We start from the raw sequence: 16,836 nt of genomic DNA, 5'->3' as shown, positions 1-16,836 counted from the left end.
CGAGAGGGGGAAGAGATCGCGAGAGGGGGAAGAGATCGCGAGAGGGAAAAAGAGATCGCGAGAGGGGGAAGAGATCGCGAGAGGGGGAAGAGATCATGAGGGAAAAAGAGATCACGAGAGGGGGAAGAGATCGCGAGAGGGGGAAGAGATCGCGAAAGGGGGAAGAGATCGCGAGAGGGGGAAGAGATCACGAGTGGAAAAGAGATCACGAGAGGGGGAAGAGATCACGAGATGGGGAAGAGATCACGAGAGGGAGAAGAGATCGCGAGGGAAAAAGGGATCACGAGAGGGGGAAGGGATCACGAGAGAGGGAAGGGATCACGAGAGAGGGTGAAGAGATCACGAGAGGGGGAAGGGATCACGAGAGGGGCAAGAGATCACGAGAGGGGCAAGAGATCACGAGAAGGGGAAGAGATCACGAGAAGGGGAAGAGATCACGAGAGGGGGAAGAGATCACGAGAAGGGGAAGAGATCACGAGAGGGGGAAGAGATCACGAGAGAGGGAAGAGATCACGAGAGAGGGAAGAGATCACGAGAAGGGGAAGAGATCACGAGAGGGGGAAGAGATCACGAGAGGGGGAAGAGATCACGAGAAGGGGAAGAGATCACGAGAAGGGGAAGAGATCATGAGAGGGGGAAGCGATCACGAGAGGGGGAAGAGATCACGAGAGGGGGAAGAGATCACGAGAAGGGGAAGAGATCGTGAGAGGGGAAAGAGATCGCGAGAGGGGGAAGAGATCGAGAGGGAAAAAGAGATCGTGAAAGGGGGAAGAGATTGCGAGGGAAAAAGAGATCGCGAGAGGGGGAAGAGATCGTGAGGGAAAAAGAGATCGCGAGAGGGGGAAGAGATCACGAGAGGGGGAAGAGATCGCGAGAGGGAGAAGAGATCGCGAGAGGGGGAAGAGATCGCGAGAGGGGGAAGAGATCGCGAGAGGGAAAAAGAGATCGCGAGAGGGGGAAGAGATCGCGAGAGGGGGAAGAGATCATGAGGGAAAAAGAGATCACGAGAGGGGGAAGAGATCGCGAGAGGGGGAAGAGATCGCGAAAGGGGGAAGAGATCGCGAGAGGGGGAAGAGATCACGAGTGGAAAAGAGATCACGAGAGGGGGAAGAGATCACGAGATGGGGAAGAGATCACGAGAGGGAGAAGAGATCGCGAGGGAAAAAGGGATCACGAGAGGGGGAAGGGATCACGAGAGAGGGAAGGGATCACGAGAGAGGGTGAAGAGATCACGAGAGGGGGAAGGGATCACGAGAGGGGCAAGAGATCACGAGAGGGGCAAGAGATCACGAGAAGGGGAAGAGATCACGAGAAGGGGAAGAGATCGCGAGAGGGGGAAGAGATCGAGAGGGAAAAAGAGATCGTGAAAGGGGGAAGAGATTGCGAGGGAAAAAGAGATCGCGAGAGGGGGAAGAGATCATGAGGGAAAAAGAGATCGCGAGAGGGGGAAGAGATCGTGAGGGAAAAAGAGATCGCGAGAGGGGGAAGAGATCACGAGAGGGGGAAGAGATCACGAGAGGGGGAAGAGATCGCGAGAGGGGGAAGAGATTGCGAGAGGGGAAAAGAGATCGCGAGAGGGGGAAGAGATCGCGAGGGGAAAAAGAGATCACGAGAGAGGGAAGAGATCGTGAGGGAAAAAGAGATCGCGAGAGGGGGAAGAGATCACGAGAGGGGGAAGAGATCACGAGAAGGGGAAGAGATCACGAGAGGGGGAAGAGATCACGAGAGGGGGAAGAGATCATGAGGGAAAAAGAGATCGCGAGAGGGGGAAGAGATCGCGAAAGGGGGAAGAGATCGCGAGAGGGGGAAGAGATCACGAGTGGAAAAGAGATCACGAGAGGGGGAAGAGATCACGAGATGGGGAAGAGATCACGAGAGGGGGAAGAGATCGCGAGGGAAAAAGAGATCACGAGAGGGGGAAGGGATCACGAGAGGGTGAAGCGATCACAAGAGGGGGAAGAGATCACGAGAGGGGCAAGAGATCACGAGAGAGGCAAGAGATCACGAGAGGGGCAAGAGATCACGAGAAGGGGAAGAGATCACGAGAGGGGGAAGAGATCACGAGAGGGGGAAGAGATCACGAGAAGGGGAAGAGATCACGAGAGGGGGAAGAGATCACGAGAGAGGGAAGAGTTCACGAGAAGGGGAAGAGATCATGAGAGGGTGAAGAGATCACGAGAGGGGGATGAGATCACGAGAAGGGGAAGAGATCACGAGAAGGGGAAGAGATCGCGAGGGAAAAAGGGATCACGAGAGGGGGAAGGGATCACGAGAGGGGGAAGGGATCACGAGAAGGGGAAGAGATCATGAGAGGGTGAAGAGATCACGAGAGGGGGAAGAGATCACGAGAGGGGGAAGAGATCACGAGAAGGGGAAGAGATCGCGAGGGAAAAAGGGATCACGAGAGGGGGAAGGGATCACGAGAGGGGGAAGGGATCATGAGAGGGTGAAGAGATCACGAGAGGGGGAAGGGATCACGAGAGGGGCAAGAGATCATGAGAGGGGCAAGAGATCACGAGAAGGGGAAGAGATCACGAGAAGGGGAAGAGATCATGAGAGGGGGAAGAGATCACGAGAGGGGGAAGAGATCACGAGAGAGGGAAGAGATCACGAGAGAGGGAAGAGATCACGAGAGAGGGAAGAGATCACGAGAAGGGGAAGAGATCACGAGAGGGGGAAGAGATCACGAGAGAGGGAAGATATCACGAGAGAGGGAAGAGATCACGAGAAGGGGAAGAGATCACGAGAGGGGGAAGAGATCACGAGAGGGGGAAGAGATCACGAGAAGGGGAAGAGATCACGAGAAGGGGAAGAGATCACGAGAGGGGAAAAGAGATCACGAGAGGCGGAAGAAATCGCGAGAGGGGGAAGAGATCGCGAGAGGGGAAAAGAGATCGCGAGGGAAAAAGAGATCGTGAGAGAGGAAAAGAGATCGCGAGAGGGGGAAGAGATCACGAGAGGGGGAAGAGATCGCGAGAGGGAGAAGAGATCGCGAGAGGGGGAAGAGATCGCGAGAGGGGGAAGAGATCGCGAGAGGGAAAAAGAGATCGCGAGAGGGGGAAGAGATCGCGAGAGGGGGAAAAGATAGCGAAAGGGGGAAGAGATCGCGAGAGGGGGAAGAGATCACGAGTGGAAAAGAGATCACGAGAGGGGGAAGAGATCACGAGATGGGGAAGAGATCACGAGAGGGAGAAGAGATCGCGAGGGAAAAAGGGATCACGAGAGGGGGAAGGGATCACGAGAGAGGGAAGGGATCACGAGAGGGTGAAGAGATCACGAGAGGGGGAAGGGATCACGAGAGGGGCAAGAGATCACGAGAGGGGCAAGAGATCACGAGAAGGGGAAGAGATCACGAGAAGGGGAAGAGATCACGAGAGGGGGAAGAGATCACGAGAGGGGGAAGAGATCACGAAAGGGGGAAGAGATCACGAGAGAGGGAAGAGATCACGAGAAGGGGAAGAGATCACGAGAGGGGGAAGAGATCACGAGAGGGGGAAGAGATCACGAGAAGGGGAAGAGATCACGAGAAGGGGAAGAGATCATGAGAGGGGGAAGCGATCACGAGAGGGGGAAGAGATCACGAGAGGGGGAAGAGATCACGAGAAGGGGAAGAGATCGTGAGAGGGGAAAGAGATCGCGAGAGGGGGAAGAGATCGAGAGGGAAAAAGAGATCGTGAAAGGGGGAAGAGATTGCGAGGGAAAAAGTGATCGCGAGAGGGGGAAGAGATCATGAGGGAAAAAGAGATCGCGAGAGGGGGAAGAGATCGTGAGGGAAAAAGAGATCGCGAGAGGGGGAAGAGATCACGAGAGGGGGAAGAGATCACGAGAGGGGGAAGAGATCGCGAGAGGGGGAAGAGATTGCGAGAGGGGAAAAGAGATCGCGAGAGGGGGAAGAGATCGCGAGGGGAAAAAGAGATCGCGAGAGAGGGAAGAGATCGTGAGGGAAAAAGAGATCGCGAGAGGGGGAAGAGATCACAAGAGGGGGAAGAGATCACGAGAAGGGGAAGAGATCACGAGAGGGGGAAGAGATCACGAGAGGGGGAAGAGATCATGAGGGAAAAAGAGATCGCGAGAGGGGGAAGAGATCGCGAAAGGGGGAAGAGATCGCGAGAGCGGGAAGAGATCACGAGTGGAAAATAGATCACGAGAGGGGGAAGAGATCACGAGATGGGGAAGAGATCACGGGAGGGGGAAGAGATCGCGAGGGAAAAAGAGATCACGAGAGGGGGAAGGGATCACGAGAGGGTGAAGCGATCACAAGAGGGGGAAGAGATCACGAGAGGGGCAAGAGATCACGAGAGAAGCAAGAGATCACGAGAGGGGCAAGAGATCACGAGAAGGGGAAGAGATCACGAGAGGGGGAAGAGATCACGAGAGGGGGAAGAGATCACGAGAAGGGGAAGAGATCACGAGAGGGGGAAGAGATCACAAGAGAGGGAAGAGATCACGAGAAGGGGAAGAGATCATGAGAGGGTGAAGAGATCACGAGAGGGGGAAGAGATCACGAGAGGGGGAAGAGATCACGAGAAGGGGAAGAGATCGCGAGGGAAAAAGGGATCACGAGAGGGGGAAGGGATCACGAGAGGGGGAAGGGATCACGAGAGGGTGAAGAGATCACGAGAGGGGGAAGGGATCACGAGAGGGGCAAGAGATCACGAGAGGGGCAAAGATCACGAGAAGGGGAAGAGATCACGAGAAGGGGAAGAGATCACGAGAGGGGGAAGAGATCACGAGAGGGGGAAGAGATCACGAGAGAGGGAAGAGATCACGAGAGAGGGAAGAGATCACGAGAGAGGGAAGAGATCACGAGAAGGGGAAGAGATCACGAGAGGGGGAAGAGATCACGAGAGAGGGAAGAGATCACGAGAGAGGGAAGAGATCACGAGAAGGGGAAGAGATCACGAGAGGGGGAAGAGATCACGAGAGGGGGAAGAGATCACGAGAAGGGGAAGAGATCACGAGAAGGGGAAGAGATCACGAGAGGGGAAAAGAGATCACGAGAGGCGGAAGAAATCGCGAGAGGGGGAAGAGATCGCGAGAGGGGAAAAGAGATCGCGAGGGAAAAAGAGATCGTGAGAGAGGAAAAGAGATCGCGAGAGGGGGAAGAGATCACGAGAGGGGGAAGAGATCGCGAGAGGGAGAAGAGATCGCGAGAAGGGGAAGAGATCGCGAGAGGGGGAAGAGATCGCTAGAGGGAAAAGGAGATCGCGAGAGGGGGAAGAGATCGCGAGAGGGGGAAGAGATCATGAGGGAAAAAGAGATCGCGAGAGGGGGAAGAGATCGCGAGAGGGGGAAGAGATCGCGAAAGGGGGAAGAGATCGCGAGAGGGGGAAGAGATCACGAGTGGAAAAGAGATCACGAGAGGGGGAAGAGATCACGAGATGGGGAAGAGATCACGAGAGGGAGAAGAGATCGCGAGGGAAAAAGGGATCACGAGAGGAGGAAGGGATCACGAGAGGGGGAAGGGATCACGAGAGGGTGAAGAGATCACGAGAGGGGGAAGGGATCACGAGAGGGGCAAGAGATCACGAGAGGGGCAAGAGATCACGAGAAGGGGAAGAGATCACGAGAAGGGGAAGAGATCACGAGAGGGGGGAGAGATCACGAGAGGGGGAAGAGATCACGAGAGGGGGAAGAGATCACGAGAGAGGGAAGAGATCACGAGAGAGGGAAGAGATCACGAGAAGGGGAAGAGATCACGAGAGGGGGAAGAGATCACGAGAAGGGGAAGAGATCACGAGAAGGGGAAGAGATCACGAGAAGGGGAAGAGATCACGAGAGGGGGAAGAGATCACGAGAGGGGGAAGAGATCACGAGAAGGGGAAGAGATCGTGAGAGGGGAAAGAGATCGAGAGGGAAAAAGAGATCGTGAAAGGGGGAAGAGATTGCGAGGGAAAAAGAGATCGCGAGAGGGGGAAGAGATCATGAGGGAAAAAGAGATCGCGAGAGGGGGAAGAGATCGTGAGGGAAAAAGAGATCGCGAGAGGGGGAAGAGATCACGAGAGGGGGAAGAGATCACGAGAGGGGGAAGAGATCGCGAGAGGGGGAAGAGATTGCGAGAGGGGAAAAGAGATCGCGAGAGGGGGAAGAGATCGCGAGGGGAAAAAGAGATCGCGAGAGAGGGAAGAGATCGTGAGGGAAAAAGAGATCGCGAGAGGGGGAAGAGATCACGAGAGGGGGAAGAGATCACGAGAAGGGGAAGAGATCACGAGAGGGGGAAGAGATCGCGAGAGGGGGAAGAGATCATGAGGGAAAAAGAGATCGCGAGAGGGGGAAGAGATCGCGAAAGGGGGAAGAGATCGCGAGAGGGGGAAGAGATCACGAGTGGAAAAGAGATCACGAGAGGGGGAAGAGATCACGAGAGGGGGAAGAGGTCACGAGAGGGGGAAGAGATCGCGAGGGAAAAAGAGATCACGATAGGGGGAAGGGATCACGAGAGGGTGAAGCGATCACAAGAGGGGGAAGAGATCACGAGAGGGGCAAGAGATCACGAGAGAGGCAAGAGATCACGAGAGGGGCAAGAGATCACGAGAAGTGGAAGAGATCACGAGAGGGGGAAGAGATCACGAGAGGGGGAAGAGATCACGAGAAGGGGAAGAGATCACGAGAGGGGGAAGAGATCACGAGAAGGGGAAGAGATCACGAGAAGGGGAAGAGATCACGAGAGGGGAAAAGAGATCACGAGAGGCGGAAGAAATCGCGAGAGGGGAAGAGATCGCGAGAGGGGAAAAGAGATCGCGAGGGAAAAAGAGATCGTGAGAGAGGAAAAGAGATCGCGAGAGGGGGAAGAGATCACGAGAGGGGGAAGAGATCGCGAGAGGGAGAAGAGATCGCGAGAGGGGGAAGAGATCGCGAGAGGGGGAAGAGATCGCGAGAGGGAAAAGGAGATCGCGAGAGGGGGAAGAGATCGCGAGAGGGGGAAGAGATCATGAGGGAAAAAGAGATCGCGAGAGGGGGAAGAGATCGCGAGAGGGGGAAGAGATCGCGAAAGGGGGAAGAGATCGCGAGAGGGGGAAGAGATCACGAGTGGAAAAGAGATCACGAGAGGGGGAAGAGATCACGAGATGGGGAAGAGATCACGAGAGGGAGAAGAGATCGCGAGGGAAAAAGGGATCACGAGAGGAGGAAGGGATCACGAGAGGGGGAAGGGATCACGAGAGGGTGAAGAGATCACGAGAGGGGGAAGGGATCACGAGAGGGGCAAGAGATCACGAGAGGGGCAAGAGATCACGAGAAGGGGAAGAGATCACGAGAAGGGGAAGAGATCACGAGAGGGGGAGAGATCACGAGAGGGGGAAGAGATCACGAGAGGGGGAAGAGATCACGAGAGAGGGAAGAGATCACGAGAGAGGGAAGAGATCACGAGAAGGGGAAGAGATCACGAGAGGGGGAGGAGATCACGAGAAGGGGAAGAGATCACGAGAAGGGGAAGAGATCACGAGAAGGGGAAGAGATCACGGGAGGGGGAAGAGATCACGAGAGGGGGAAGAGATCACGAGAAGGGGAAGAGATCGTGAGAGGGGAAAGAGATCGCGAGAGGGGGAAGAGATCGAGAGGGAAAAAGAGATCGTGAAAGGGGGAAGAGATTGCGAGGGAAAAAGAGATCGCGAGAGGGGGAAGAGATCATGAGGGAAAAAGAGATCGCGAGAGGGGGAAGAGATCGTGAGGGAAAAAGAGATCGCGAGAGGGGGAAGAGATCACGAGAGGGGGAAGAGATCACGAGAGGGGGAAGAGATCGCGAGAGGGGGAAGAGATTGCGAGAGGGGAAAAGAGATCGCGAGAGGGGGAAGAGATCGCGAGGGGAAAAAGAGATCGCGAGAGAGGGAAGAGATCACGAGAGAGGGAAGAGATCACGAGAAGGGGAAGAGATCATGAGAGGGGGAAGAGATCGCGAGAGGGAAAAAGAGATCGCGAGAGGGGGAAGAGATCGCAAGAGGGGGAAGAGATCATGAGGGAAAAAGAGATCGCGAGAGGGGGAAGAGATCGCGAAAGGGGGAAGAGATCGCGAGAGGGGGAAGAGATCACGAGTGGAAAAGAGATCACGAGAGGGGGAAGAGATCACGAGATGGGGAAGAGATCACGAGAGGGAGAAGAGATCGCGAGGGAAAAAGAGATCGCGAGAGGGGGAAGAGATCACGAGAGGGGGAAGAGATCACGAGAAGGGGAAGAGATCACGAGAGGGGGAAGAGATCGCGAGAGGGGGAAGAGATCACGAGAGGGAAAAAGAGATCGCGAGAGGGGGAAGAGATCGCGAAAGGGGGAAGAGATCGCGAGAGGGGGAAGAGATCACGAGTGGAAAAGAGATCACGAGAGGGGGAAGAGATCACGAGAGGGGGAAGAGATCACGAGAGGGGGAAGAGATCGCGAGGGAAAAAGAGATCACGAGAGGGGGAAGGGATCACGAGAAGGGGAAGAGATCACGAGAAGGGGAAGAGATCACGAGAAGGGGAAGAGATCACGAGAGGGGGAAGAGATCACGAGAGGGGGAAGAGATCACGAGAAGGGGAAGAGATCGTGAGAGGGGAAAGAGATCGCGAGAGGGGGAAGAGATCGAGAGGGAAAAAGAGATCGTGAAAGGGGGAAGAGATTGCGAGGGAAAAAGAGATCGCGAGAGGGGGAAGAGATCATGAGGGAAAAAGAGATCGCGAGAGGGGGAAGAGATCGTGAGGGAAAAAGAGATCGCGAGAGGGGGAAGAGATCACGAGAGGGGGAAGAGATCACGAGAGGGGGAAGAGATCGCGAGAGGGGGAAGAGATTGCGAGAGGGGAAAAGAGATCGCGAGAGGGGGAAGAGATCGCGAGGGGAAAAAGAGATCGCGAGAGAGGGAAGAGATCGTGAGGGAAAAAAAGATCGCGAGAGGGGGAAGAGATCACGAGAGGGGGAAGAGATCACGAGAAGGGGAAGAGATCACGAGAGGGGGAAGAGATCGCGAGAGGGGGAAGAGATCATGAGGGAAAAAGAGATCGCGAGAGGGGGAAGAGATCGCGAAAGGGGGAAGAGATCGCGAGAGGGGGAAGAGATCACGAGTGGAAAAGAGATCACGCGAGGGGGAAGAGATCACGAGATGGGGAAGAGATCACGAGAGGGGGAAGAGATCGCGAGGGAAAAAGAGATCACGAGAGGGGGAAGGGATCACGAGAGGGTGAAGCGATCACAAGAGGGGGAAGAGATCACGAGAGGGGCAAGAGATCACGAGAGAGGCAAGAGATCACGAGAGGGGCAAGAGATCACGAGAAGGGGAAGAGATCACGAGAGGGGGAAGAGATCACGAGAGGGGGAAGAGATCACGAGAAGGGGAAGAGATCACGAGAAGGGGAAGAGATCACGAGAGAGGGAAGAGATCACGAGAAGGGGAAGAGATCATGAGAGGGTGAAGAGATCACGAGAGGGAGAAGAGATCACGAGAGGGGGAAGAGATCACGAGAAGGGGAAGAGATCGTGAGAGGGGAAAGAGATCGCGAGAGGGGGAAGAGATCGCGAGGGAAAAAGAGATCGTGAAAGGGGGAAGAGATTGCGAAGGAAAAAGAGATCGCGAGAGGGGGAAGAGATCGTGAGGGAAAAAGAGATCGCGAGAGGGGGAAGAGATCGTGAGGGAAAAAGAGATCGCGAGAGGGGGAAGAGATCACGAGAGGGGGAAGAGATCACGAGAAGGGGAAGAGATCACGAGAGGGGGAAGAGATCGCGAGAGGGGGAAGAGATTGCGAGAGGGGAAAAGAGATCGCGAGAGGGGGAAGAGATCGCGAGGGGAAAAAGAGATCGCGAGAGAGGGAAGAGATCGTGAGGGAAAAAGAGATCGCGAGAGGGGGAAGAGATCACGAGAGGGGGAAGAGATCACGAGAGGGGGAAGAGATCGCGAGAGGGGGAAGAGATTGCGAGAGGGGAAAAGAGATTGCGAGAGGGGGAAGAGATCGCGAGGGAAAAAGAGATCGCGAGAGGGGGAAGAGATCACGAGGGAAAAAGAGATTGCGAGAGGGGAAAGAGATCACGAGAGGGGGAAGAGATCGCGAGAGGGGGAAGAGATCGCGAGAGGGGGATCTGCAATCGGCAGTTAAATCTAAATGGCCGCTAAAATCTGAGGCCCGCAGCCTCATTAACATAAAATGACTGGCTCGTCTCTCGAGCACAGGTTACTCACCCACACCCCAACCTGCTCCTGTTAAACCAGAAGTAAGCAGCTCACGATGGGTAATGGGTGGGTTTCTCATTTATATGAAATTTACCCCCCCACCAGCCCCTCTCCTGCCCATCCTGGGGGTTAAAATTCTCCCATAGATTCTCATCTGCCTTCAGAATGCCCTGCAGCTGAATTTCATTGAATCATAGAATAGTCGAAATTTACACCATAGTAGGAGACCATTTGACCCATCATGTACGTGACAGCCAAATCTATCCAGCTTAATCCCACTTTCCAACTCTTGGTTCATAGCCTTTCAGGTTATGGCACTTCAAGTGCTTATCCAAATACTTTTTAAATGTGATGAAGATTTCGGCCTCTGCCACCCTTTCAGGCAGTATGTTCCACTGTCCTCTGGGTGAAAAATGTCTTCTCAACTCCCTTTAATCCTTCTACCAATTACTTTAAATCAATGCCTCCTAGTTATTGAGCACTCTGCCAAAGGGAATAGGTCTTTCTTATCCATGCTATCTAGGCCCCTCATAATTGTATACACTTCAATTAAATCTCCCCTCAGCCTTGTCTGTTCCAAAGAAAACAACCCCAGCCTATCCAATCTTTCCTCATAGCTAAAATTCTTCAGTCCTCGCAACATCCTCGTAAATCTCCTCTGTACCTTCTCGAGTGCAATTACATCTTTCCTATAATGTGGTGACTAGAACTGTACACAGTACTCTAGCTATGGCCTAAGTAGTGTTTTATACAGTTCTAGCATAACCTCCCTGCTCTTATATTCCATGCCTTGGCTAAACTGTATAAAACACTAGTTAGGCCACAGCTAGAGTACTGCGTGCAGTTCTGGTCACCGCATTACAGGAAGGATGTGATTGCACTGGAGAGGGTACAGAGGAGATTTACGAGGATGTTGCTGGGAGTGGAGAATCTTAGCCATGAGGATAGATTGGATAGGCTGGGTTTGTTTTCCTTGGAACAGAGGAGGCTGAGGGGAGACCTCATTGAGGTGTATAAAATTATGAGGGGTCTAGATATAGTGGATAGAAAGGGCCTATTTCCCTTAGCAGAGGTGTCAACAACCAGGGGCATAAATTTAAAGTAATTGGTAGAAGGTTTAGAGGGGATTTGAGGGTACATTTCTTCGCCAGAGGGTTGTGTGGGTCTGGAATTCACTGCCTGAAAGGATGGTAGAGGCAGAAACCCTCACTACATTTAAAAAATACTTGGATGTGCACCTGAAGTGCTGTAACCTGCAGGGTTACGGACCTAGAGCTGTAAAAATGGGATTAGGCCGGATAGTTCTTGGCCGGTACGGACATGATGGGCTGAAATGGCCTCCTTTCGTGCTGTAAATTTCTATGATTCTATGATAACTTTCTTAATATAATAAACGCAAAATAGGACTTATTAAATGTAATAACCTGTGATGGAATTTAGAATTTCAGAATCTTTTAAGTACCTTTTTTGCTCATTTACTGTCCTTTATTGTATAGATGGAGATAACTGGTGCATTGTTTGTTTTAATTCACTACACATAGTTTAAATCTTTTATTTAAAATATAAATGTCAGTGCCAGCACTATTTTCTTTGTCTCATAAACACAGACTTGATATTAATAACATGTAGCAATCTATGATCCTGTCTTGTGTTGTTTTTTTCCGTGTTACGTGCACTGCTAGAAGTAAAGATATATAAATAAGTAGGTAGTGTAGAAAGCCAAACATAACTTCGTACCAGTTCCAGTCGGATGTATTCTACCACATGCAGCCCCGACATGTGGATATCTTCTCAACCTGTCTACTAACAAGATCAGAGCTGAAGGTTGGAAGTCTGTGTCCCCATCCAAAGCCAGAACGTAAGTGTTTTCCTTCTCAGTCTTTTAAACAAAATAAAAACAAAAACAAAATGTAAGATATATAATATTCTTGAATAGATCGGTCTGAAAATTACTGTGCATAATAAAAGTATGCAAGTGATTAACATATTTGTATGATATTTCTGTTTGCTATTTTCCCACAGACATTAAGGCTCCGTTATTGACAAGGGTGGGTTTGGTAAGCGAATGTAGTGGGTGGGAGCAGAGTTTCTCTCGGGAAACCTGGAAGATCTTTTCCCTTTGACAGGATCCCCGTCTGGAAGTCATCCTGATTGACAGGCTTGACTTCCAATCGGACAGGGAGCACTCCAGAGCAGGCCACAGATGCAGATAAAGAGCCTGCTGCTGGGAGAGTGGGGTTCGATCCCTGACCCCGGAGGCTCTTTGTATATGTGGTGGGGGTATTGGTCCAATCCAAGAAGATAAGTTTGAGGGAGCCAGGAGAAGCACTTCTCCTCCTGGCCCACAAGCTGTGCTGCAAAGACATGTACCTTCCCCAAAACTGTCCTCGCCTCCCTTGAGCTGTCAGGTTTGCAGAGGCTTGGGAAATCTCTCTGGCCAAATCTGAGGTGGCCTGTCTCATTAAAATATTTAAATTGCCAATCTGGCTCCTGGAGTGGTTTGGCTGCCCACCCCTTATCCAACCTCCTTTAAACCCGGAAATGTATGGGTTGGCGGCAGGTTGGGGTCGGTTTTGAGATTTAAAGATTTTTAGCGTTTCACCTGACCCCAATCCAGCCACTTTTGGGGGTTAAAATTCACCCCTAACTGATTAACGCAAACAGGTTAATACCTCAGTTAAAATGTCAAACAGAGTGCTGTTGCATGAACATGCTAAGTGTCTGTACGCTGCTTTTGCACATTGTCATTTTTAGAAATCAAAATACATTCCTTACCTTTAAGGCATTTGCAATAGACGTTTCATCTTCAAATTTGCCTGATAAGGTAATGTACTTCCTAGTTAACTTCCATCCCAGCAGATAATACATGTACATGATCTGAAATGAGACATACAATATATAGAGAATGCTGGTGTACACATCCAAATAGTAGAATACTCCCATACTGCTGAAGTCTTGCAATGCAGTCATGAAATGTTAAATAAATTAGTCAGGGTGCTCAAAAGATGAATCACATGTCTCCTATCTCGTTGATCATGGGCTCAGATCTCAAATTCTCTCAAGCTCCTCTGTTGGAAGTGGGTTTTCCAGTTCTTAGATCAGAAATATCTGGTTAGGATTCAAATTTAGATCTCCGGTACTTTTTGTACCTTAGACCCAAGAAAATTTCAGAAGAGCCTTACTGCTAATATGAACATTGACAATCAAAGCTAACTTTGAACTTTGAATTGCCAATCGTGAACCATTTGTAAACCACTAAAAAATATTTTTGCAACTCACCACTTGACTATATTGGATCAGGCATGTTATGTATGTAAACATTGTAACTGTGTAAGATTTACCACTAGAGGGCACAACTGTTGGAAGCCCAAGGGTCACCTGCACACCTCGTGCAAGAGAGTATAAAAGGTTGTCTGCCATGCTGCTTAGGCACTCTGGAGTTGTATTAAAGAGATGAAGGTCACATCAGTTTTAGCTCACTGACTCAGTCTTATGGAGTTCTTCCATATTTAACAATTGGCGACGACTAACAGATTACGAACTTTCACGCGGTCATGGCTGCCATTGGTATTTTAGAGAGATTTGTAGAGGGTGATAATTGGGAAGCCTTCATTGAGCGTCTCGACCAGTACTTCGTGGCCAACAAGCTGGATGGGGACGATAAAGTGATCAAGCGCAGGGCGATTCTCCTCACCGTGTGTGGGTCCACAATATACGGCCTCATCAAGAATCTGCTAGCACCGGAGAAACCAGTGGAGAAGACATATACAGAGTTGTGTACACTGGTTCAGAACCACCTCAAGCCGAAGGAGAGCATCTTAATGGCCAGGTATCGCTTCTACACGTACCTCCGCTCCGAGGGCCAGGACATGGCGAGTTATGTCTCCGACCTGAGACGCCTTGCAGGAATTTGCGAATTTGCTGGAATTTTGGAGGAAATGCTGCGGGACTTTTTGTACTTGGCATCGGCCACGAGGTCATTGTTCGCAAGCTGCTGTCCGCCGAATCCCTAGACCTGAGGAAGGCCATCACGATAGCCCAGGCATTCATATCCACGAGCAATAATACCAGATAGATATCTTCCCAGCATCGAAGCTCACCGGCAAGTACTGTGCATAAAATAACGTCGCTAGCAGGCAGAACTGCATATGGCAGGGCCTACATGTCTGCAGCTGCAAGACCTAGGATGACTGAGAGTCCGCCATCGGGCGTTAATGCAAATCCATTAGCACCATTTTGGCGCTGCGGGGGTAATCATCGAGTCCATCAATGTCGATTCAAGCACTACGTGTGCAAAGGCTACAAAACAATGGGACACCTCCAGCGAATGTGCAAGAGTGCTGCGACTCACCACGTGGCAGAGTCGGCAAAGGATGATCAATCCGGCGCGGATCACGCAGAACAAACAAGAGAGGCAACTCAACCCGAGGAAGAAGTGTATGGGGTACACACCTTCACCACCAAGAGCCCTCCTATTATGCTGAAAGTCAAATTGAACGGTATTCCGGTATCAATGGAGTTGGACACGGGGGCGAGTCAGTCAATTATGAGCCAGAAGGCTTTTGAGAAACTGTGGGGCAACAAGGCACAAAGACCCAAACTGAGCCTGATTTAGACAAAGCTGTGCACCTACACCAAAGAGCTCACATCAGTCATTGGCAGTGCGGCAGTTAAAGTATCGTATGATGGAGTTGTGCATGATTTATCACTGTGGATTGTACCAGGCGATAGCCCAACACTCTTCAGCAGAATCTGGCTGAGAAAGATTCGATGGAACTGGGACGACATCAAAGCACTATCTTCAGTGGATGATGCCTCATGCATCCAAGTGCTGAACAAGTTTCCGTCACTATTTGAACCAGGTATCAGCAACTTCACAGGCGCCAAGGTGCAGATCCATCTAGTCCCCGATGCAAGGCCTGTTCATCACAAGGCTCGAGCGGTTCCATATAGTCGAGATCGAACTGGACAGACTTCAACGAGAGGGAATCATATCGCCAGTCAAGTTCAACGAGTGGGCCAGTCCAATTGTTCCGGTGTTGAAAAGCTATGGCACAGTCAGAATCTGCGGAGACTACAAGGTAACGATCAACAGAGTCTCGTTACAGGACCAGTACCTGCTACCCAAGATGGATGACCTATTCGCAATGTTAGCAGGGGGGAAGTCGTTCACCAAGTTGGGCCGAACCTCTGCCTACATGACAGAGGAGTTGGCTGAATCTTCGAAAAGATTGACGTGCATCAACATGCACAAAGGATTGTTTATATACCACACGTGCCCTTTTGAGACTCGCTCAGCTTCTGCCATCTTCCAGAGGAACATGGAGAGTCTGCTGAAATCGGTTCCACGCAGCGTTGTGTTTCAAGACGACATCCTGATCACTGGTCGCAACACCACCGAATACTTGTACAACCTGGAAGAGGTTCTAAGTCAACTTGATAGAGTGGGACTCAGGCTGAAACACTCCAAGTGTGTTTTCCTGGCGCATGAGATTGAATTTTTGGGGAGAAAGATTGCGGCAGACCCATGGACTCAAAGACAGAGGCCATCAAGAATGTACCCAGACCACAGAATGTGATGGAGCTGCTTTGTTCCTGGGACTCCTCAACTATTTTGGTAACTTTCTACCCGGGTTAAGCACTTTGCTGGAACCGTTACACATGTTGCTAGGTAAGGGTGATGACTGGGTTTGGGGCAAATCTCAAAAGACAACCTTTGAGAAGGCCAGAAACCTACTTTGTTCTAATAAGTTACTTATACTGTATGACCCGTGTAAACGATTAGTGCTAGCTTGTGATACATCTTCGTACGGGGTCGGCTGTGTGTTACAGCAAACCAATGTATCGGGCAAACTTCAACCGGTTGCATATGCGTCCAGAAGTCTGTCTAAGGCTGAAAGAGCCTATAGTATGGTCAAGAAAGAGGCATGAGCATGTGTATATGGGGTTAAGAAAATGCACCAATACCTATTTGGATTTCGGTTTGAGCTTGAAACCGACTACAAACCGCTCATTTCGCTGTTTTCAGAAAGCAAAGGTATAAACACCAATGCTTCGTCCCGCATCCAAAGATGGGCACTAACATTGTCCGCCTATGTTATCAGCCACAGACCAGGCACGGAGAACTGTGCTGATGCCCTCAGTCGGCTACCATTGTCTACTACCGGGGTGGAAATGGCGCAGCCCGCAGATTTGCTTCTGGTCATGGATGCTTTTGAGAGCGAAGGGTCACCTGTCATGGCTCGCCAGATCAGGACCTGGACCAGCCAGGATCCTGTGCTATCACGTGTAAAAAGTTGCGTCCTCAATGGGAGCTGGTCGGCCGTTCCCGGGGAAATGCAAGATGAAATTAAGCCGTTTCACCAACGTAAAGATGAAATGTCCATCCAGTCGGATTGTCTCTTATGGAGTAATCACGTGGTTTTGCCAAAAAAAGGGCAGGGAAACGTTCATACGTGACCTACACAATACCCACCCAGGCATAGTCATGATGAAGGCTATAGCCAGGTCGCATGTTTGGTAGCCCGGCATTGACTCGGACTTAAAGTCATGCGTACACCAGTGCAACAAATGCTCACAACCGAGCAATGCACCAAGGGAGGCTCCATTGAGTCTGTGGTCATGGCCCTCCAAACCGTGGTCCAGGATCCACATAGATTTTGCTGGCCCCTTTCTCAGAAAGATGTTTTTAGTTGTAGTGGACACTTACT

The 16,836-nt window shown here is 51.3% G+C and overlaps 1 protein-coding gene across 1 annotated transcript in view; it reads right to left on the bottom strand.

Moving 5' to 3' along the window:
- LOC139273161 (chitin synthase chs-2-like) overlaps window positions 1-16,836 on the bottom strand; it is an 80,252-nt gene that overhangs the window by 24,380 nt on the left and 39,036 nt on the right. The window contains exons 10-11 of the mRNA XM_070889665.1: window positions 12,902-13,003; window positions 11,864-12,005 (exon numbers count right to left, since the gene is read on the bottom strand). Coding sequence (XP_070745766.1) covers window positions 11,864-12,005; window positions 12,902-13,003 — 244 coding nt within the window. The remainder of the gene's footprint in view (window positions 1-11,863; window positions 12,006-12,901; window positions 13,004-16,836) is intronic.

This window comes from Pristiophorus japonicus, chromosome 9, assembly GCF_044704955.1.
Source record: "Pristiophorus japonicus isolate sPriJap1 chromosome 9, sPriJap1.hap1, whole genome shotgun sequence".
NCBI lineage: Eukaryota > Metazoa > Chordata > Chondrichthyes > Pristiophoridae > Pristiophorus > Pristiophorus japonicus.
The sequence above is the reverse complement of the archived record's forward strand: the minus strand, read 5'-3'. Positions and strand labels throughout refer to the sequence as shown.